Below are 22,504 nucleotides of genomic sequence, written 5' to 3'. Positions count from 1 at the left end.
GGAAATGTTCTGAATATGGGGGGTGAATGAGAGGGCCGAGTCAAAGGTGACACCAAACTCCTGTCGAAGACTGTCGAAGAAGGCTTCAGAACTCCTAGAATCAAGAACTGACACTGGCTTTGTGTATTGCTATAACATACCTGGTTTATTGGAGGAATTGGGAATTCCAATCTATAACTCAACTGAATGGCGACTATTCGATAGCTTCAAGCGGAGCTTAAAGTGTCTCCTCCTTCACAATGGCAATATATTTGGGTCAGTCCCAATTGGCCTTCCAGTTTCTCTTTGTGAAGAATATGCAAATATAAAGAGAGTCATTGAGTTGCAATATCACCATCACAATTGGGTCATCTGTGTCAACCTTAAAATGATATGGTTCCTTCTTGGTCAGCAACGCGGATACACCAAGTATCCCTGTTATCTGTGCATGTGGGACAGCAGAGCTTGTGAGAGGCATTGGGTGGAAAGGAATTGGTCTCCAAGATCTGCACTAAAACCAGGTGATCCAAACATTCTACAGAAAACACTTGTTGATAGAAAGATTATTATATTCTCGCCTCTGCACATGAAACTGGTTCTGATGAAGCAGTTTGTTAAAGCTTTGCCAACTGAAGCAGACTGTTTCAAGTACCTCATTTTGGCATTTCCTAGCTTGTCATTTAAAAAAATAAAGGCCGATATATTTGATGGTCCACAGATTTGGCAGCTCATCAAAGATGAACATTTCATCAGGACAATGTTAGACGTCAAAAAGAATGATTGGTTATCATTCAAAGCCATTGTCAAGGACTTTCTTGGAAACACAGGAGCAAAAAATTACACAGAAATTGTCCAGAAACTTGGAGAGCTACAAAATGCTTGGTTGCAATATGAGCATCATGGTGCATTTTCTGCATAGCCATCCTTCTAATTTCCCGAAAAACCCTGGTGCAGTCAGTGATGAGCAAAGTGAACAATTACACCAAGATTGAAGGTAATGGAAGGACGGTATCAGGGTAGATGGGATGTACATATGATGGCTGACTATTGTTGAAGCATCTGGCAGGATTGTCTTAAAACTGAACACTCCAGGAAAAGCTATAAGCGTAAATTTTTAATTTAAACACCCGATTCATTATTAAATATTTTGTAAAAAAAATGTAACAGAGTAACAATAAATCCTTTGTATGAACAAGAGAAACTTAAATAAACAGTACAATCAAGTTATTTTATTACTTTTTCATTGTATGTAAAATTTGTATGTTTTTTGACAAAAATGGAGGGTACCCTGTATCTAAAAAACTGGATGTGATAGCAAAAAACTGGAGTCATTTCTGGATTCACCACCGAAAAATTGGTAAAAACAAGAGTAAGATCTAAGTCAACAAAAAATGCAATCCCCATTGTAATTTAGGTGCTGAAGAAACTGTTCTATTTTTTAGGTGATACTTCTTCTTCCTTAAAACAAGCCATTGATGGTCTTACCCTTGGGCAAATTCTTAATCTTAAGCCTTTTCTTTACAAGTTTATTGGGACAAATCCACCCTTACCACTCCAATAATCAACCACTCAATAGATTAAAATCGTTAAATCATTTTTGATATCTAATTGTCATCATTTTTGTTAACCCTATGGAATATATCAAATTTATTATGTTGGTATTACTCTCTTTAAAGACAAATTTAGAAAATGGACTTAACTACCCTCAACTATAGTGGAAATAAAAAAATCTCCTAAAATAAACTGGTGGCCCAAGCTTTTTTAATTCCTACACAATACACCTATTTAAATACTCAAAGTAGGCCAATGTTGAGCATTTGTTTGCGGAAATGTTTTTTTTATGTTGGAAAATGTATATTAGTAAAAAAATTGCATGTTATTTACATAAACATAATATATATCAGTGTGTATCTTTTAAAGTAGAAAGCAAAAAAGGCGTATATGGCTTTAAATATGTACAATGAAGATAGTGGTTGCTTGGAAACTTGGCTTTAACATTTTGTGTGTGCACATTTACCAATTAACTTGATAACAGTCTTAAACACCAGTCCACCAAGTGATTCAAAATCATCTCAGCTGTAAATCTGTCCAAAAATCTTATCAGGTGCAGACAGTGCAGTTTGGGGTAAAAAAAAGTAAGATTGGATATACTGGCAACGACAGACATAAAAATCATATCCTTGTATGTAGCCAGGCAAGCCAGCTGGACCATCAATTTAAACATGTAAATGGACGAACTTGCCATGTAAAGATTACATTTTAATGCTACTGTGACTTAACCTGAGTGGTGCCAACATATTCCACAGCTTTGCACAAAGCCGCTGGCTTATAACAATACAAATATAAATATGAAAATAAATTCTAGAGTAATATGATAACTAAGATTTTAAACATAAAATAAACACAATTATGCAGGTGTTTAAAACCATATGTTTTAATATTAGCCGAAAGCTATAGCGCAGCATAACATCTCTCTATTAACATAAACCCCTTGCCCCAGCACCAGCTTAATGTGTTTTCCAGTTCCAGTTCCTGTTTTGTGTTAGACACACATACGTTGTTAGAGGCTCCTTTAGTAGCATTGGTTTATTTGTGCCAGAGCATACTGTTGCACATTTTAATAAATCAACATGTGGAAAATAAAAATGAAAATCCTACAAACACTAGCCAATAGCAACATTCTTATGAACAAACATGCACTAACATTTTTGTATGAGGCTTTTAAAGCATATGTCCTTTATAACTGAAAATCAATTGATGCCCCTCAGTGACAAAGCTCGCAGGTCCAAATGTTGGCCCACAATGTTCTTTGTGATGTTAAGTACAGTTGAGATAGCTTCTAAGGAGTAATATTTGCTTTAGCACGGCTGTTTCGCCACACTAAGTTATCTGTTGATCTTGCTCATAAAATATTTATACAATGTAAAGTATTCCCAACATAATACTTTCACTAAAACTTTACTTCCAAGAAAACTATAGCCCTACCAGCTTCAAGCAGACTATTATTATCAGCTATTTGAGGTCTTAAAGTAGATTAATTATAGCAGTGGAACCCGGAAAATTGAGTTGAGCCAATGATTTTGGCTCCCACAAAAATTTGCCTAAATTGTGTATGTAAAGATATTTTTATTAGTCTTAAATATATGAGAAAGTTTCTGTTTTCTGTTTCTATTTGTTTCCATATTAGGAAGATTTACCACACTGTCTGTCCTGACGATCACTTTCACAAAGACAGAATATGGTGGGTATATGTTTTCAATATACCAAGAGGTGATGAAAAATCATCCAATTGAGTAAATGTTTGGTTGACAACATCCTAAAATGAGAAGGTAAATCCCTACTGTGATAAACAGAAAAAAATAATCCAAATGAACATTTGGCCCTTTCTTACAAAAAAACTAAACAAAAATCCACCTACATACACTTTTACCACCAAACATTGGTCCATAACTCAAATTCTTTATATTCCCCATTAACATTATAAAGCTGATTCAGAATTCACAGTGGTCATGTAACAATGTCATTTTTGGAAAAGGTTAATTCCCTTTTGGTTCCCAGTCCAAATCTTGGACATGATGCAAACTTTTGTTGCATAAAGCTCAAAAATTTAAAACATTGATAAATGAAGTCTCTCTATAGTTAATAAATGAAGTATCTCTTTCATTGTCCTTTGTCAGCAACATTCATTTTAATGGAAAGTAAGTTTACAGGGTTACATGATTGAACTACTCAGCCAAGTCAGTGTTGGCAAATGAGGGGCTAAATTATTGATGTTACACACTAATGAATTCTGATGAGAAATAAAACACAGACATTACGTTTCAAGTGGTCCATAATTGTTTTTGTACTTTAAAAGCAATTCTGTTCTTTTATTTCAAAATCAGTTTGGTTGAGTAAAATAAAAAAAAAAGTTATTGATTAATGCTGAAGTCATTAGATAGAGAGAAAATACTCTACATTTGATGTGTAGTTAAAAGGTGCCATTTACTTCAGTTGTCATTACTGCAGAATAAACAATAAAAAACTGAATATATTTACCAGTGTTTAATAGGACTTTCAATGTTTCACCTAGGCATGGTAAATTTGTACAGCTTGTTATTGGTAGTCTAGACTAGTATAGATATATTTATTAAATATCTGAAACTAAAATGTATGGATCAAATAGGATTTTGAATGAAAGCTCTTGTGTACAAGACCCTACCAGTTATCAATATGTTCATGTGAGATATGGGCTGCCATATATAGAAAGAGTAATGAGTATAAATATAGTTACATGCTACTTCATTGTGATCTGTATCCCTATGAACACATATACAATCCCTCCCCACCCTAAAAAAGGTGCACAGTATAACTTCTGTACAGCTTTACAACAAGACACAAGTAGATTTTACCATTAGGTTGAGCAGTCTATTTGATTGTTTCATATAACCAACAATAAACTGATTTTTTTCCTAAATTCTATTGAACAAAAGTGATTGATATTTAGTTTGGTGTAATAACCAGTAAAAAAATTCTGTCGATCATGTAAGTATCTGACAGTATTTCAAAACCATTATATTGATTCTGTTTGATCAAAATTAGGAACTTGTGCTTACCTTCATTGAGAGCCTAATTACATGAAAATATAGTGATCAATGTATAATATGATCACTTACAAATAATTGGCACTAACAGTGTGTAGTAGTATGATTAACTGTTTTTTAATTAACAGTTCATTTTTTTATCAAGTCACTGAAATTTTTAAAAATCAATTAATTAAATTTAATTTAAGTATGGTTCTCTTAACTCTTATTGAGATTTACAGTTTACCCTATCACAGAGTTTTTTAGACACTGTAATAGGGTAATACATCCAACCATCAGAGCAAGTTAAAAAAACATGTTACCATTATGATACAATAAATTAAAAGTCATCAAACTGTTTGCTCCATCACTTTAGTTGTTCATACTCTCCTTGATGACCTTCCTGAGGAAGTGGAAAGTGTCCCAGAGTTGTACAGTCAACTTTCCCAAGTAGGCTTTCACTCATTTGTGACATTTTCACAGAATTTCACAGAAAATGTTTTCTATACACTGGCCCCTTTTTGTACCCTTTCTCTTTGCTTTCCTCTTTTCTCGATCCTTTTGTCTTCTACTCACTCATGTTCAGTTAAAATTTGCATGGGAAAGAAATAAAAAAAAATTCCAAAAGTGTCACTCACGAGTGGAAGGTTTCAGGGGACAGCAGTTTGTACAGATGAAAAGCATTTTGAGTGTCCCACCTTCTAGTACAATCAGATTATTTATATTAAACTGCTAACTGAGTCTGAATGGATATTGGGATATATATTGTTTTGCTCTCCTAGAAATGTTTTCCCTATTTGCTGTATGTCTCCCAATTTATTCCCATTGTTATTTCTCCTTGTGTACATGAGAATGAACCAAATGTTTTATTGTTGAAAATAGTGAAAAGTTTTGTCAAGTTTTTTTGTTTTAATGCAGACAGCAGTATATCTCTAACTATTCTCTACTAATATAACAGTCACTTGCTGACCCCTTTATCCTGAACCTGATGCCTGATGTTATTAGGTATGATTGCTATTTTCAAGTGAAGAATGGATGAGGGGTGAAAGAATAGAATGGCCAACGTGTCTGTTAACATGCTAACTGTAATTATATAAAACTGTACCTTGCTTTCTTCCCCTTTCCTTGGGTGATTCCTTGCTGTTAAATGCCAACAGGAGTCGTGGCACTTAATGTTTCTTTTGGCTACATGTGCTTTTTAAAAGCTTTTAGGATTGAACTACAACCAATGTTTTTTAAACTTAAATAGGTAAAAAATAACATTAAGTGTAAGTAAATCAAAACAATGAACCTTGTTTATCTGCATCCTTTTGAAATGCTAAACATAACATTAAAAGTGTTTTGTTATGTCTGTTAAATAAGTGGAAAAAATACTTGTTGATTGTGCCCAAATCCAGTAGTGCCCTCACACTCTGGAATATTATCTCATGAAGTGTTGTCAGGCATGTCCAATTCACTGTAGTTCACTATGTGAACTACAGATCTATCCCACCTATGTTGCGGATAACACTTTCTGTCCTATGGTGACAATTATGGCCTCCATAAACAGAGTACAGTGTTCAGTACAGAGTTCAGTACTGTAACTCTAGTATAGAATGTGTATTACTGTCAGAATCACTAGGTGAACATAAAGGAAAACTAATGCAGCCCCCACATCTTTGGAAATGTAAGTTGCAATCTATTACATATTTGTTCTTAGGTTTAGATACAATTCAATTTTTGCTGAAGTTTTTACTTCTTAGATTGGAGAGGTATTTTAATTGAACACATCTTTCTTGATAAAGCACTCTAATGCTATCTGGACATAACATATTAAACAGTGGTCACTGCAGCATTCCATTCTTTCATGCATCATTCTCGTGTTCAGGTGCATATCTTTTTATAATGCTGATCTATATCCAATGAATACTAAAGCACAAGACTTGCTTAACATTCAGTTCACATTAAAACATTATAATAGAAAAAAATTGTAAAGGTATTCGTCTTGCTAAAGGACCCTCTATATTTTAAACAAACAGTCCCAGAGTCAGACAACAGGTAATTACAATAATACATATTTCTATCTGAAGGACCACATGGATTTCATAAGCTGTACGAGTGAGTGGTTTATTTCTCTGCTCTAAATTCTGAGCTAGAAATTTATTTTGGTAATTTGCTGATGTCGGTTTTATAGTTTATGTACATGGCCCACCTTGATTCCTGTCCTTCCTGTCAATCACTAAACTACGCTAAAACACAGGCTCCTTCCAAGCTATTAGGCAGAAATGGCCCCATATCAATATCAAGTACACTACACTAAACACGTTGTTTATTGAAAATATTATTTGGTATCATGTGGAAGACAAAACAACATAAAACACTTACCAGTACCTTACATTACATACAATATAACTGTAAAGTTGTCTTGATAGCCATTTAAGTTCTCAAACTTAACAATCTCTCGAATCTTTAAAGGGTCATTCAATTTAATAATATTATCTAAACTCACCTTTCCTTGCTTTTTTCTGACACTGACATCTTCACCTGGTCCTCTCCCGGGTCTGGGATCTTTGGTCATGTTGATTGCCAAAGTCAGAATGATGTAACTGTTAAAATGGGATTTCACTAATTTCTGGCAGGCAACTAGGTTGAGATTCTATCCTGAGCTGTGCATGCACAGTTCAGTGTAAATTATAAAAAATATTGCAAACAGGCAGGTAAGTTTTGTTTTTTTTATTGCAGAAAGGACATCACCTGTCCCATCTTACCTGCCAACAGTTTATCACAGCAGAATCAATGAAAGGGAAAACCTGCAGCCTCCTTTGATATTTGCATCACATATCCCAGGAGGCTGTGGGCTGTTCCTTCAGATGAGTCTTCCTATAATGTAGAAAAAAAAAAGTTCTTGATCTCATGCACGAATAGTGAGATGGGCACTTTTAGTTTTACAAATTCAGGAGGACACATCACCCGATCTCGTACCTATGCAGAACAAGTTCAGGTGATGTGAGCAGAACCTGGAAAAAAAATAAGATAGCAGCGCTGGACGTTACGGTGAGCACCAGAATAAATTGGAAAGCCAAGCCAGTGCTGGACTCACTGGGATCAGTTTGTGAACAGTTCGAGGGTTCACAAACTGTCTTTGGTAAAAGTAAGTGAATGGATACTGAAGCACCTAAAAGAACAAGAGGTCTGGTCAGGCATATGCATTGCCAAGCAACTGACAGCACATGGGTTGTATGTATATGCCCTATATCACTATTTCTGTAATATTAGACTAGGGAAAGCGGGTAATTGGACTAGCATATTTATCTTGCATTCATTTATATTTACATTTGTTATTCCTAGTTACTGTATTCTATAATTTGTGTACCATGTCTTGTTCAATAATATTTTTTTCATAAAATACTAAAGAATTGAGGCAACATGTTTGGCAGAAGAACAGGTCCAGTAAGGTTAATAGGAACTTCCATGTTTTTAAGACCTTTTTATAGCCCGTTACACCCCATTACAAAAAAAATAAAATAAATAAAATAAAAAAACAACTGGTGCAGTTATTTTCTGGGGGTTCATTGTTAATTACAAATTACTGGCCCCCTGCTTTTACTACTTTAGGAGCACTGTACATTTTGTGGCAGGATCCTTGTATACATGGCAGGCAGTCGCATTTCTGGGGTTCCTGTTGGATAAGAATTGTGTTTAAGAACAACACCAGTTCCAAAGGTGTGCCTCCTTTCTCCTCCAGTTTTGTGCCATTGACAAAGCATTGATCACATTTGTGCTGTGTAGATGGCTCTGCAAGGGTGGAGGCAAAACACTACAGGAAATGTCTACTACAGACACCGGAATGCTGCAGTGGGAAGCCATTTTATATCAAGAGCTCTTAGAAGGGTTAGGGAGCTCCTAAATAAGTAAAAACAAAAAGCATGTTATTGTGTAAATTTAAATAAAATAAAAAAAAAATAGATGTGCCTGGTGTTAGGCCTAAATTTTGGCTTCCTCCCTATTGCCAAAGCATTTCACCAAAATTACAGAATATGCATTTTTCATTTCACATATCTGTGAACAGAAAAAAGACCTTGTGAAATATTTTAAGTATGAAGAGGTTAATGTGCTGATATATTAACAACTGATTTGTGTTAACATATTACTTACAGAGGCTGATTTAGATAAGGTAGCGTCCACCTGCACAATGCATGGTTTTAAGTCATCCTTCATCCAATTTCAGTTTATTAAGGAGGATAAGAATTGATGAAACCCTGACAGGATATGGGTTGGAGGCTTCATCAGCCTTTCCATCATTTGCTTTTCAATCTAGATCACAATAATCTTTGGTACTTCCTTACAATCACCTACCTGCACGGCTAATATTTTCTGAGCATTCTCTTGAGAGGCGGCCTGGAAGCGAGCCAACCCTGCCTGGTTATAAAGGCCTCGTTGTTTAAAAAACTCCACCAGAGCCCGGTGCATCCTGCTCTGCAGTACTGAGATCTAAAATAAATAAATAAAATAAAAAGTAAAAAAATAAGAAGAGGAGTAAGAGAGGGAAGGAAAGGGGGGGGGGGGGTTGTGAAAAAAACACAAGTCAGAGCAGGAGAGGAAATTAATGGCAGTGTTCAAGAAGAATGATGGAGGGAAATATAGAAAGCAGTCAATAGCCCATTCTGCACTGTACAGACCTGACAGGAATTTCACAGTCTCTTGATTTTTCAGCCCACTCATGTGCATTCATCAGAAACCAGTCACATCTGGCTGCCAGGATGGGGGGTTAATTTTCTCTAAATGCCTCAGCAGTTTTGTTCTAGCTGAAGCAAACTCTGTGACTGCAAAGCTGATGAGTAAAATATTTCTACTTCACCCAGTTTAACTCAAAACCGATAGCTTTAGGACATATTAAACCCTTTTGTTTTGTTTTTTTTTTCCATAGAAAGGAATCCTCTGCGGCTTTTGGAAAAGCACATCGGGTCAGCAGTACATTTAGGATGCAAGGTTAGGACTTTGATGGACATTGTGTTTTTACTTCTTCTTCTTGTAAAGCTTATCATAGGCAGGCAATGTGTGCTGCAGACCATGACAAAACTAAAGAGAATTAACTCAGCCATCAAATGCGGAGGGAGAACAATAACAGGATATAAATTCCACACACTACTCCCTATTAATCTAGCTTGGGGTGAACATGTGACACATGGACATGCACCTGAACTCAGTTCAGCTACAGAAAATGCTGATTTTAAAATGTGACATTGAATGTGAATCTATAACAGCCCTGGCAACACAACACTTGTGTCTACACTGAAACACCAATATTAGGAAAAACAGAAATAGGAATATGGTAAAAAAAATTCATTAAAAATGTAAATTCCTGAAACTGGTGGTGACCATAATTGTATTTATTCATGGGGTCTATTTATAAAAGAGAAAACAGGCTGTTTAATAAAAGAATGTGTAGTTGATACACAAATAAGTCTTTGTTTGCCATATTTATAAAAGGCGTCTTGCTCATGTCAGGTGAAAATCTGAATATGTACATCGGTCGCCTGATGTAATTTATCAATCTGCCAAGCTCAATCAATCAATAGTGATTGGGAATGATTGCTGTGCATGTCAATGGAGGAGAGCACATCCAGGTGCAACTCACTCATCCTCCCCCCTCCCCTCTCCATAGAACAAAATGGGCGCTGTGTGTACAGTACTTGTTCACTCATCTGACACTGGAAACGATCACAAAAAAATCCTCACTTTTAAAAATTACATGCAGAAAAAAAGTGACAGTAACACCCTTCCAGTGAATGGTAAAAATTGGTGATCAGTCACCTTTAAAAAATATGAACAAGAAAGTGGTATTGTTTTATATGATCTTCATATTTTGTATATAAGTAAAAAACGCACATATGTTTCTGATCACACAAGTAACACAGCTAGCTTTTAGTTGCCTGTAGTGAAGATTATATATTAATAACACAGGCTACTAATACAGTACTTCTGCTACTGCACGTTTATTATAATGAGTCATCATCATGAGCTATTCATTTTAATTCTGTTTGGAATTTGCTCACTTTACCCATTCCTCCTGTCAGCGTATCTACTGTACACACCTGTTCAATGAAGCAAAGAAACACTGGCTCAAAATGCTGACACTGATATTGATATTTGATATTATATATTTTATAATAGGAATGAGAGTTCAGTAATGTCAAAGGCAGGCAAAAGCAGTTGTCTTTATATCATTTTTAAATTCATTATAATTCTCAAATGTTTAATGGGATACAGTTTACAAGGCAAGACTAAAAGGGATTCCTCCTTGGCAGAGTGTACAACTCTCTTTGTACACTTGCATGCTGGGATTACATTTTTGATTGCATGTTTTTATTCAGACTAGTCAATCTGTGTTAGGTCAATGGGAATGCAATCTTGAAACAGGTTGTTGCAGCTACGAAGGAGGGCATATGCAGGTTAGCTGGAGCTTAAATACACCCGTAAATTAACTGAATAATCCCTGAAGTGTCTTAAACTTCACATGAAATGCAAGCAGAAAGCAAACCCAAAGCCCTCAACTTAGAGTCCTTAGAGTTGAAGAATACAATGGTGTCACCTTCCCACTTGCACCAAGATGTTTGTACAAAAAAGGAGTTAAAAGTTACAATCTCTCAGCATCCCTAGTGTATTTAGTATTAGAACATGAGCATGAAACAGAGCCTGATTGGTATCCAGTGATGTCTCTCCTTCTTTCTGAATTCATTGTGCATGGGATGGCAAAGGCTGATATTAAAACAAGATCAAGTTTGCTATGCTAGCTGTAGGTAAATATATATTTATTGTTTTTTAAGATTAATAATTAAATACTACGCTTGGCTTAGATGACTCCATTTGTGAAATCTCTACTTTTATTTCCCCATCTAATTTTGCTCCTGTTGGTATATTAGGGGTTATTACTATTCCTTCCCTAACATACTTCAGAACATAAAGCAAATGAAAAATCCAACAGGCAAAATGGTGTCCTCTATGATAGCAAAAGAATGTGTGGTCACGTAGAAAACATTACATGTGCGTCAAAGCAGGCAAAAACATGAAATAGCCCCTCAGGCATAGATCATACCAGATCTGCTATTAATGTGGTCACTTCCCTACACTACACAAGTGTATACTACGCACACTGAAACTACATGCAGGCTGGAAATGAACCGCAGAGAGTTTGCCTATCCTTAAATGTAGTGAAAAACAAATTTGTGTTTACTATCTCATAAACCTATTTTTTGTGTTAACATCAGAGATAAATAAATAGTTCTATGTTTGTCAATGAATATCTTTGCTGCACAGAGCAGCAAAAAAAAAAAAAAAAAACAACAAAACATAAACCCAGTAAACAATAATGTTAGTAATGTGCAATGCAATAAAGCACATTTTAATGTGCCTTTAATATTTATTATTCTTTTAGCATAATTAACAGTTTGGATCACATTGCTGCTTTATATTTAACAGTCTCATTTTGAATTAGTTACCAAGCACGACATAACAAGTAATGCAATGTCATCATCACACACTGCTATTGCCACAGCTGATATGCAAATTAATGCATTCAAAGAATCCATGGTGCTGTTACAGCACAATCTCAATGGTCTGGAACTCTCCTGACCAATCGGAATGCAGAGTTCTTCAAGCTTGATAGTCAATTAAGGCTGTGTGTTTGTCAAAGAAGTTGCAGAGACCATAATCTTAACAATTGACTACACTTTCATAAACTGTACTTTTCTACATGCCTTAGCAGTTTCTGCTGGGATCACTACATATAGTGGTATACGTTTGAGTATTATTATCTCAACCCCATAATACCCATGATGCTTTTTAAAAAGCATGCTTGTTGGAGCACTCTTACATAAAAACACCTTTCTAAACAAAATTGTCTAACCTGCAGTACTTTTTCTATAATGAAATCTGAGACCTGAATACAATACAAATTAAGATGCACACTTTGCAGGTATTAAACCTATGCAAGATATCTGCATACAAAAGATCAGGTAGTAGAAACAATTTAAGAATTGTGGATCAATTAAAAATTGCACCCAATCAGCTAAGATTTGTATTTATATTATATTAGAAAGAATAGATTATATAAAAAGAATAACGGGACTGATTGGTTGATATGGAAGACATCTCTATATCTGTTGACACAAAAAACACTTTAATTCTAGAGGAATAGTGGTGGATTGGCTAACCTCTGAATAATTTTAATCTGTTTTGAACCTAAAACCCTGTAATTTACTTGCCTATCCCTAATCAGAGGTACCAGGAGTCATGTGAAAGGTGTGGCTAGGTAAGGCATCAATGTAAGCACATAGTATTGTCAATAGAATGAGTTGGACAGTCAGGTGGGGATCCATTTCAACAAGTCCCAAATAATATATATATATATACTGAGGTTTTTCTGTAAATTGAAGTCTCCTCCCTGTACTTGTATTTTGATTTACAGGCAATCCACATTTTTAACAATATTGCATTACCAAGATTATTGCAGAAAACACAGCATTGTAAATTTCACCTGATGATCCATAAAAATGGCATGATCAACAAGAGTTCTGTAAGGTCATAAAAAAAAGGCTGGATGCCTGGTCTGGCAAGTGTTTAAAAAAAGAATGTGACCTGGCAAGGGTTTAAAGAAATTTCCAAATGATTTTAATTATTTCACTGTAAACAAAGGTATATAGTATAGTTTCAAATGACTGATAATCTGTCCTCGACTGGGCAGCCCAGCAAATTCAGCTCACAACTGAATGCTAAAACAAGTCTCAAATAACCAAAAATTGCCCACTTTGTTGAGGGAGGCAATACCTGCTTCTTAGGTCATAAATAGCTGCAAGACTTTAATTCAAATTTTCCTACTCTGTAATTTAAACATTAGCTGTAGAATAACTAATATCTGACAACTAGACTTTATTACATAATAGTCATATGCTGATTGTTAGCTTCTGCATAGACACTTGTATTTCACAAACTTAAAAATGACACTAAAATAACAAGTGGAAGCATGTTCAATGGGCAAGCAAACTGAATTTACACATAGACACAATGGCTAGGCAAAGCCTAACCACAAAGAATCTTAAAAAGTGAGAGGTGTAGATGAACTGAGAGGGGCACATGATTCTCTATTGTTTATTACACTGAAGGAGGTACTCTGCAACTCACATCATGCTATGGAGCCTGTAATTCCTTTAATTCCTAGAACGAAACTGCAAGCAGCACAACAGTTTTATTTACTTTCAGTTCCAGGTGCACAGGGAGCAAAATGTCTCTTTCAGCCACTCTGCTCCAGCCTTGGAGTACCTTGTGTATCCATAACATCTTCTGCCCTTAGTGTAGTAGTAAGGCTAGCTGTTATCGGGTTGGATGGAAGGGAAGCAAAAGATGGTCGTCCTATATGGAAAGTATAAATCTGTCCCTGGGTGCAGAATAAACTGTAGTCCTGCTGATACCATATCAAACCACTAACAGTTCAATGACATCCCAACTCACTCTACATATGAGATATTGTTCCTTTTTTAAAACTAGGACATACAGCAATGATCACTTTTGTAACACTGTAATTATAAAATAATTAATGTGGGACTCTGGAGGCTGTTTTGTGTGAAAATTGAATTGTGCCAATATAGTCACAGTAGGGTGCCATGTCAAAATTTATTTCAATTTACCCACAACAGGAGTCAGTTTCAATCTGTAACTCGGTTATCAGATTCTAAAATGAAAATTGTTTATGTTTTCACAGTTATTCAGTGTATTATTTCCACCAAATATGCAGCGTAAAAAGGCTGTATTAGCTTACATCCAAGGTCTTTTTCTCCACTTACAGTCTAATATTTTACTCCCTTACTAATGTCAGTATTAAACAGAAGCATTAATAAACATGAGGGTTTCTCCAGTGTCCCTCCCCATCCATATGGCAGCCTGGTTTACATGATGAGAAACCATTCAGTGTGACACTGCAAACAAATGTGACATTAATTATGGAGGTCAGCAGAAACAGAACACAAATATATAAAAGGGTGCTGTCTACTGCCAATTGTTACAATGAATAATGTCATGATGCCTGATCATTGTGACAGACATAAAGCAGTAAACAAAGAAAAGAAAGGACCCTTAGGTCTACTAGCCATTGTGAATAGGCCTGTCTCCTCCCCCTAATGATGATGGCATTGTAGCAACGTGACCATGAGCCTTATGGTTTGTGACGTCGCTCCTGGTGAACAAGACATTGGCACAGCCAATAGAGTTGAAGTTGCTACATGTGTTAGCAGGAGGGACACAATTTCTGCTAGTGGAGCCTCAAATTTTGGTGACAGTAAGGACAAAACAGTTATGGCAAGTCAGGCACCGGGAGCAGATATGAAGCGTGATCTTGTCAGGTTAGAGTGGGTCAGAATCGAGCTCTAGTGACAGGAGGAATAATTCCTTTGAACATGTCAGGCGTAGGAATTTTAGCTGATGGTATCGGTCCAATCTCAAGGGATGGCTGGGGGAGTTATTTTTTGCCTTTACATTCACAGGTGCATTGCCATACCAAGAGTGGATATGGTGATGCCGATGCAAATATAAATACATATGTGGCAGAAGGAAGAAGACATGGGCTTTTTTTGAGAGGGTCAAGCTGTATTGGAACGCCTCCACAACAGCCCTCATCACATCACAACTGTGATGGTTGACTGTATGAAGAATAATGTTCCACACTTTCCATGTTGGGAATTTCCATAATATTCAAAGTCTTCTTACAGGTCCAACAAGTTCAGGAACTCATGTCAGACAGGGGTTTGCTAAATGGGGCAGGTGTAATGGTTATCTCGAAAGGTTCCTTTTGGAGCAGAGACCAACTTGAGGGGTCCTGTTTTCACCCTCCTACACAATTGGTGCTTCTGGAGTGGGTTTAGAGCTATCAGGGGCCCAAATTGCACAGCCAAATTTGAAAGACCAGCTGGAATTTTTGGAAGTATGTATAGAAGGTAAAAAAATGTGAGGTTGTAAATTGTGGATTTAATTCTTGGGCCATGGAGGGTGGGCTCCTGCTTGACAACGTGATAAATTTAAGCCAATTACTCAATAACCTTTGTGAAAGTTATAGACTATTTCTATCAAGTTGAATTTTGCATGCTTAAAAATAGCTACAGGTCAGATATTCTGTAGGAGCCTCATATTTTTCCGTGTGTGCCATGATCACCTAAGGAGGATCCTTTGGGTTGAACTTCATGGCCAATTACAACAGATTAGATTGGATTGGCCCCCCTAATGATAACTGTGTGTTACAAATTTTCAGTCATACAACAGGATCTATTTTGTAACATATTTTCAGAAAGCATGGTTTCAGATCAAATGACCAGTAGTTAGGAAAGAATCTGGTTTTAAGTACTTTGCTTTTCTTGTGTTCCTTCCAGTGGTGGTGGCAATACGTGTGTGGGTGCCATTGTATATCATTCTATTGATTTTCAGTCAGATGATATGGCAGAGGTTTCAGACACTAAACAGTTGACAGTGAATGCCCCTCAGGTTTGGTCAGGCAATTCGTATTGTTGTTTCTTAACTTTAAGTTGCTGATATTCTATTGTAATTCTAGGTGTGCTGCAGTAATCACCACATTAATGTGAGTGTAACTGCCAGTAACCTCGGTGAGGAAAATTTTTTTTGGTCCCTACTATAATTGTAATGTAGGCCTTCATACACAGCACTACCAGTTTTACACTACTCCAAAAAAATCAGGTCACACCAATTCCTTTAACTACAATACATATGTTCAAGTGCAAAGGGACAATCTGTCACACTACAGTTATGTCTGGATGAAAAACAAAAATAGCTGGTGGGCAGAAATGCATTGCATTTGAGTTTCATTTTTAATTTGAATAGTTTTCAACAATAAACATTGTTTGGTTCAGTAAATGAAAACTAACATGATTCCTATGGATTCTACAATAGCTACACCAAAAACATGCCAATAAAACGGAATACAGGATCATCTTGGAGTCTTCAGTCTAAATCAACATAATTCAAAGTTTTTTTATAGAGAATATTTTTTGCCTTGTGGGTGTTGAATTCAAACCTTTACCCTAACAGTACTTTCTATTGTCTTATAGAAGTGATCATTTTGTTTATATTATTACAAGGAGAGCTTTGTTTCTCGAAAAGCTGGAGTGGCACACTTCAATACTCATGCATGACAGCCTTCCTTTAAGTTATTTTCAAGCTTCATCTTCCTTTTTTCCCCTACTATAACTAAAGCAAAGTCACACTCACTGAAGCCATTTGCATCTAAGGAAAAAATGTTTTGCTTTGGTGGTATAGTTAATGAGTCTAAAAATATTCAGTATAATAATTCTGTCAAAGCCCCCACAGTCTCCTCAATGAGCAGAAGCCTGCAGGATTTCAATGGGGAGCCAAATAATGAGCTCTCAGCATTCTCTCCCACATCGTCCAGGCGAAATATACTTGGGCCTTTATGGTTCCACATCATTAGTAACATGAAACAAAGACACATGCTTGACTTTAATAAGCGACTAAAGTTGCTGGCTTATTAGGCTGTTACCACACATAAGCTCTATTTCAGTATGACAAAACAGCTCTGCACAAACAAAAGGCAAGGGAGGGCTCTACAATGTATGGTGTAGAGGATTATATTGTAAATTACTGAACAGAGAGCCTTCCACCTTCTACAAGTGTCCTTCTATGGATCACTCTGCTGGAGAGCAGGTTGTGAAGGGCAGCTGCGATCGGTGTAGTTACATATGTGACTGAATTTTACTTGATCAAATTGCTAGGAGGAAATGAGCAAGCTTATTTCCCACTGGGAAAGGTTCAGATATGATTAACTGGGGCATGACCAAATAGGTCAATGATATCACAGTGCATTTCCAGCACTGTAATTAGGTGGGAAATTTCTGTGATTTGTTTTTCCTTGTTCTTCATGTAGCAATAATGCATTACCATGGATTCAGTTAGTTTCTTTCATAACAATTCACATCTACGCAATCATTTTCATTTAAGCAACATTCTCATTTACATCTTTATTTCTTTTCCTCCAGCCAATAAACAAACTCATGGGAAGCATTGTATTCCAGATAAAGGAAGCATGTCTTGTATTGAATTTCTGATAAAACAGGTTGCTGCAAGAGACAGGAAATCTTTAAGGTATCAGTAAGGTAAAAGGTATGTTAGATCTGAGTTGATTATTACAGTAAAGACCTTTCTCTCATAAACAGCACACAGTGCAGCTTTATTGTCACTACTGAATGAAAATTGTGTTCCTTAGCTTCCCACAGTAAATAGTAGTAGCATCAAGATTGGTGCACCCATTGGTGCTTCCTAATATAGTTCTGTACATTTGGTATAGCACTAAATGATATGGAATCCTATAAAATATTTAATGTCAAGAGGAAATTGGATCTTTTGTGACCACACCAACGTTTTCAGTTATAAACCAGTTTCCTTAAAGGGACTCTGATTTTAATATCTGAACAGTAACAAGGACAGATTGAAGTATTTGTTTCTCAAACAATGTTGATTGGTAACAAGCAAAATATTTTAATGTTATTCATTTATATATATGTAGGATTGGTGAAAAACTTTTAATGACTTTAATTAAAAATATGTATTTTATAGAAAAAATCACTTTGTACTTTTGGCAGCACAGTGGAACAGTGGTTAGCACTCTGGCCTTTGCAACACTGGGTCCCAGGTTCGAATCGCAGACAGGGCACTATCAGCATGGAGTTTGCAGGTTCTCCCCATGTTTGTATGGGATTCCTCCAGGTACTGTGGTTTCCTTCCACATCCCAAAAACATGTAGTTAAGTTAATTAGCTTTCCCCTACAAAACTGACTATATACTGTAATAAAGACATTTGACTACGATAGGACATTAGATTGTGAGCCACTTTGAGGGACAGCTAGTGACAAGGCTATGGACTTTGTAAAGCACTGCGTAATATTTTAGCACTTTATAAATACTGTGTAATAATAAAAATAATACCTATGAATTATTTTGTTCTTTTTTTGTTTGCTTTTTAAACAAATTTTTTTTTTCTGTTTATGAATTCCGAGAAGCGATACTATGTAGCAGAGAAACAATTCCTTAATCTTCTTATAAAAAAATATGAAATGCCCCCAATTCCTGTAATCTTCATCTCAAATTACATCTAGTGTCTCTGAATAATTATTGATTCCATTGCAATTGTATATAAACGTTCCTGTAATGTATACACATTTATTTTACTCAAATGTGTTTGTCAGATGCTAATGCTACTTGCATAAATCACTATGTACTTACACACCTCTGGCCCCCTAGCAGATGTATGGTATGCAATCACTAGATATGCCTTTATGATGGCATAATTTGGCAATTTGTTTAAAAACCATACTCTAATTTTTATATTAGGCAGTAAAATTGACAATCGAAAAAAAAGCTGCAGTTTATTTATTGCAGAATGTCATTTAGTTTTTTTAAAACCACTGAACAATTTTTTTGTAATTTTTTTTATATTTATTCAAAGAGTACAAGGACCTCATACAGTATATTGTATGGATATGTTTTGAAAGTTACATCTGTGTTGTATTGACAGTAACGAATTTTGGATTTTTCAAGTTATCAAGATATTTTTCAAGGTATTTTTTTTTAGGTACAGCTGTAATTTACCATTCTAGCTAATAATATTTTACCATAGTGCTGTGGTCAATGGGTTAAATTAAAATGTAAAAATAGAATGAACCATCGTAATTGATAAATATATTACACAGCTCAACCAAAAAAAATTGCCAAGGATTTTTTAATATATTTAGTGTATTTTAGGTCTCCTGAATCCAGAAATGACATCAGTTTCATTGAATTGACTCCAGTTCTTGTGATACAAGAATCAGAATAGAAGATTTTACCAACAACAAATTAACACAGCATATTTTCAATTATTATTTACACTGTTTTGCATTTTATATATTTAATGTAGCATTTCCATATGGTATGCAAAACTTGTGTAGAGTGTCTGCATCAGTGGAAAAATGGAAAACTGAAAAGTTTGAAATTTAGTGTACCTATGGTATGGCGAGAGCGCAAAAATCATCATGATTGGTATTTTTGTGCTTTGTGTGATTGTAAAAGGTTTCAAAAGTTACAAGAAAAACAAGTGGGAGTACCCTGATTTGAAATCAGCAAGACGATCTGTGCCTATATTAGTGTTCAGTACACTCCCTGATATTCCTGTATCCGACATGGAGGATATACAGGGTTTGGAGTGTAATCCAGGAGTTAGCAGTGGAAGTGATTGCATGAAGGAAGTGTTTCATCAAACCAGCAGTTCTCCCAAGAAGACCTCAATGATTTATTAGGTGACCTAAGTCTGTCAAAACAAACATCTGAACTTTTAGCATCCAGGCTAAAAGAAAAGAACTGTCTGAAACCAGAAGTTAAAATAACTGTTTATAGGACAAGAGAGGTGACACTTCAACCATATTTCAGTAAAGATGGAGACTTTGTGTACCGTTGCAACATCCCTGGACTACTAGCCCATATGGGAGTACCAGAATACCGAGCAGAAGACTGGCGGCTTTTCATAGGCAGTTCCACTCGAAGTTTGAAATCTGTTTTACTGCATACTGGCAACTGCTATACATCAATTCCAATTGGTCACTCAACAAAACTTAAAGAAGAATATGAAAATATCAAAATGGTCTTACAAAAGCTTTGCTTTCATTAACACCAATTGTCCATATGTGTTGATTAAAAAATGGTGAACTTCCTACTTGGGACAGCAAAGTGGATACACAAAGTACCCATGTTTCATCTGCTTGTGGGATAGTAGAGCAAATCAGGATCACTGGAAAAAAGTGACATGGCCTCCAAAGGAAAACATGAAAAAGGTGCAGCGAACCCTAATAATGAGCCAATGGTTTACAAAGAAAAAATTCTCCCTCCATCACATATAAAGTTGGGATTAATCAAGCAATTTGTTAGAGCTCTGAACAAGGACTTTGATTGCTTCAAATACATTTGTAGATTCTTCCCTGAATTGAGTACTGAAAAATTAAAAGCAGGAATCTTTGATGGACCCCAGATTTGTAAACTGATAAATAATTTGAATTCACATGTTACAAGACTGATACTGAGGCTTCTGCCTGGCACAGCTATGTCATGGTAGTCAAGAACTTCTAGGGTTACCACAAAGCATAAAATTATGAAGAACTGGCATAAAACTTGCTCTTAATCTTAAATGTGGGTGCTACTATGAGCATAAAGGTACACTATCTCCATAGCCATTTGCAACAATTTCCAGAAAACCTTGGCATTTTCAGTGAGGAACAAGGGGAGAGGTTCCATCAAGATATAAAGGTGATGGAAGAAAGGTATCAGGGCAGATGGGATGGGCACATGATGGCAGACTCTTGCTGGAGCCTTTAACGTGATTGTCCTGATCATCAGCATAAATGAAAATCATACAAACAGAGTGTTTCAGTTACTTCTTTGTGATTAGTTCTGTAAATATACTGAATGTAGAATATATTGTCAATAAGTATTTCAAAATGTAATTTTGTATACATAGGCATATCTAGTGTAATTTTGCTTAATTTGCATGTTTCATTAGTTATCTATGAGATTATTATTGAGGTCATTATTAAAAAAACTGGAACCACCTAGCAAAACCATTACCATATTTGGAATCTGTGCATCAAACATAACCTAAAATGACTTTAATCTGTTTGGCAATAAATTTTTTGTTGACCAGTATTAGTGCTCAATACTGCAGGAGTTTGTAGTGAAATACCAAAATATGTATGTAGTTGGTATAATAGAAACCTTTATAGGTCAGCTGTTTTTTATCCTAAATCTCCTGTAGTGATTTTGCAGCAGGTGAGCTTCATATCAATGCGTGAAGTTGTGAAAAGTAAACTTAAAACTAACCTGATACTTGAAATGCCAATCACATAATAGGAATGTAATAATAATTTTAATAATAAGCAGTACCATGTGTTTTAGCTGCTTTAAAAAACAAAAAGCATGTCCAGTTTCTCAAATGTTTAGGTGAGTTGGCTATTCAATGCAAGTTAATGCACTGAAAAAGATGCAAGGCTTAACGCAGTACACCAAAATGCCAAGTTGTGAATGGGCACTTGAACAATTCACCTCCAGTCTTGAAAGAAAAATAAGTGGTTCATTTATTTTAGCAAAAAAAAAAGTTTTTATGTTATTCAGTCATGTTCACATCGTCTTAGAACATATCTTTTCCACACAGATTTAATTTGACAATCAATTTATTACCCTGGTTACCTTGTGCTGCCACATTTTAATTTGCTCAGCAGTTTTTCAGTTCCTAATGACATAACACTTCCTTGAAAATGCCCAGTACCATTAAATACTAAGTCCCTTATGACACAAACTATTATCTAGTGTAGCCTTTGGTTCCTCTTCATACATTGCTGAAATAATTATTAATAATTATTTATGTATATGTATTTATTTTTGTATATGTTTAAATACACATATTTATTTATATGTATTTTAGTCCCAAATCTTTTTTGTGGTTTTGCAAACAAAGAAATTGTTTGTACATATTTGTGTGTAGAAATTAGATAAATTAGATAACTCCAGATATGTCAGTGTTGTCCATTTTGCAGTGTATTTATAAATCAGTCAATGTGACTTTTACAAAATATTAACTGCATGTGAATCAATCACTGGTTATTTATAACATATTCACCAGAAAAACTCTCCTGCAATGAATACTTGGTAGACATTACATTTACTGTTTTAAATATATACCCTAATTGCCTGTACGTATGAGCTGTTGGCAAATGACTCAATTCACTAGAGTTTTAAAATTGCAATGACCTGTAGTAATGGTCACTGCTCATTCATTTTTACTGCTTGCACCCACAAGCCCAGTCACACAAAACAGAAAGTTGGTAAAAATATTAGTACCTTTCCATTATTTCTCAAAGAGTCATAATTTAAAACTGACAGGTTAAAGA

At 35.5% G+C, this 22,504-nt stretch overlaps 1 protein-coding gene across 2 annotated transcripts in view; it reads right to left on the bottom strand.

Moving 5' to 3' along the window:
• Positions 1-22,504, bottom strand: part of CCDC178 (coiled-coil domain containing 178) — a 152,921-nt gene that overhangs the window by 12,834 nt on the left and 117,583 nt on the right. For both annotated transcript variants that reach the window (XM_072411269.1, XM_072411270.1), the window contains one exon: positions 8,877-9,011. In XM_072411269.1, the coding sequence (XP_072267370.1) occupies positions 8,877-9,011 (135 nt within the window). The remainder of the gene's footprint in view (positions 1-8,876; positions 9,012-22,504) is intronic.

The sequence above is a fragment of the Pyxicephalus adspersus genome, chromosome 5, assembly GCF_032062135.1.
Source record: "Pyxicephalus adspersus chromosome 5, UCB_Pads_2.0, whole genome shotgun sequence".
NCBI classification, from domain to species: Eukaryota; Metazoa; Chordata; class Amphibia; order Anura; family Pyxicephalidae; genus Pyxicephalus; species Pyxicephalus adspersus.
Note: the sequence above shows the minus strand (reverse complement) of the source record. Positions and strands in the feature narration are given on the sequence as shown.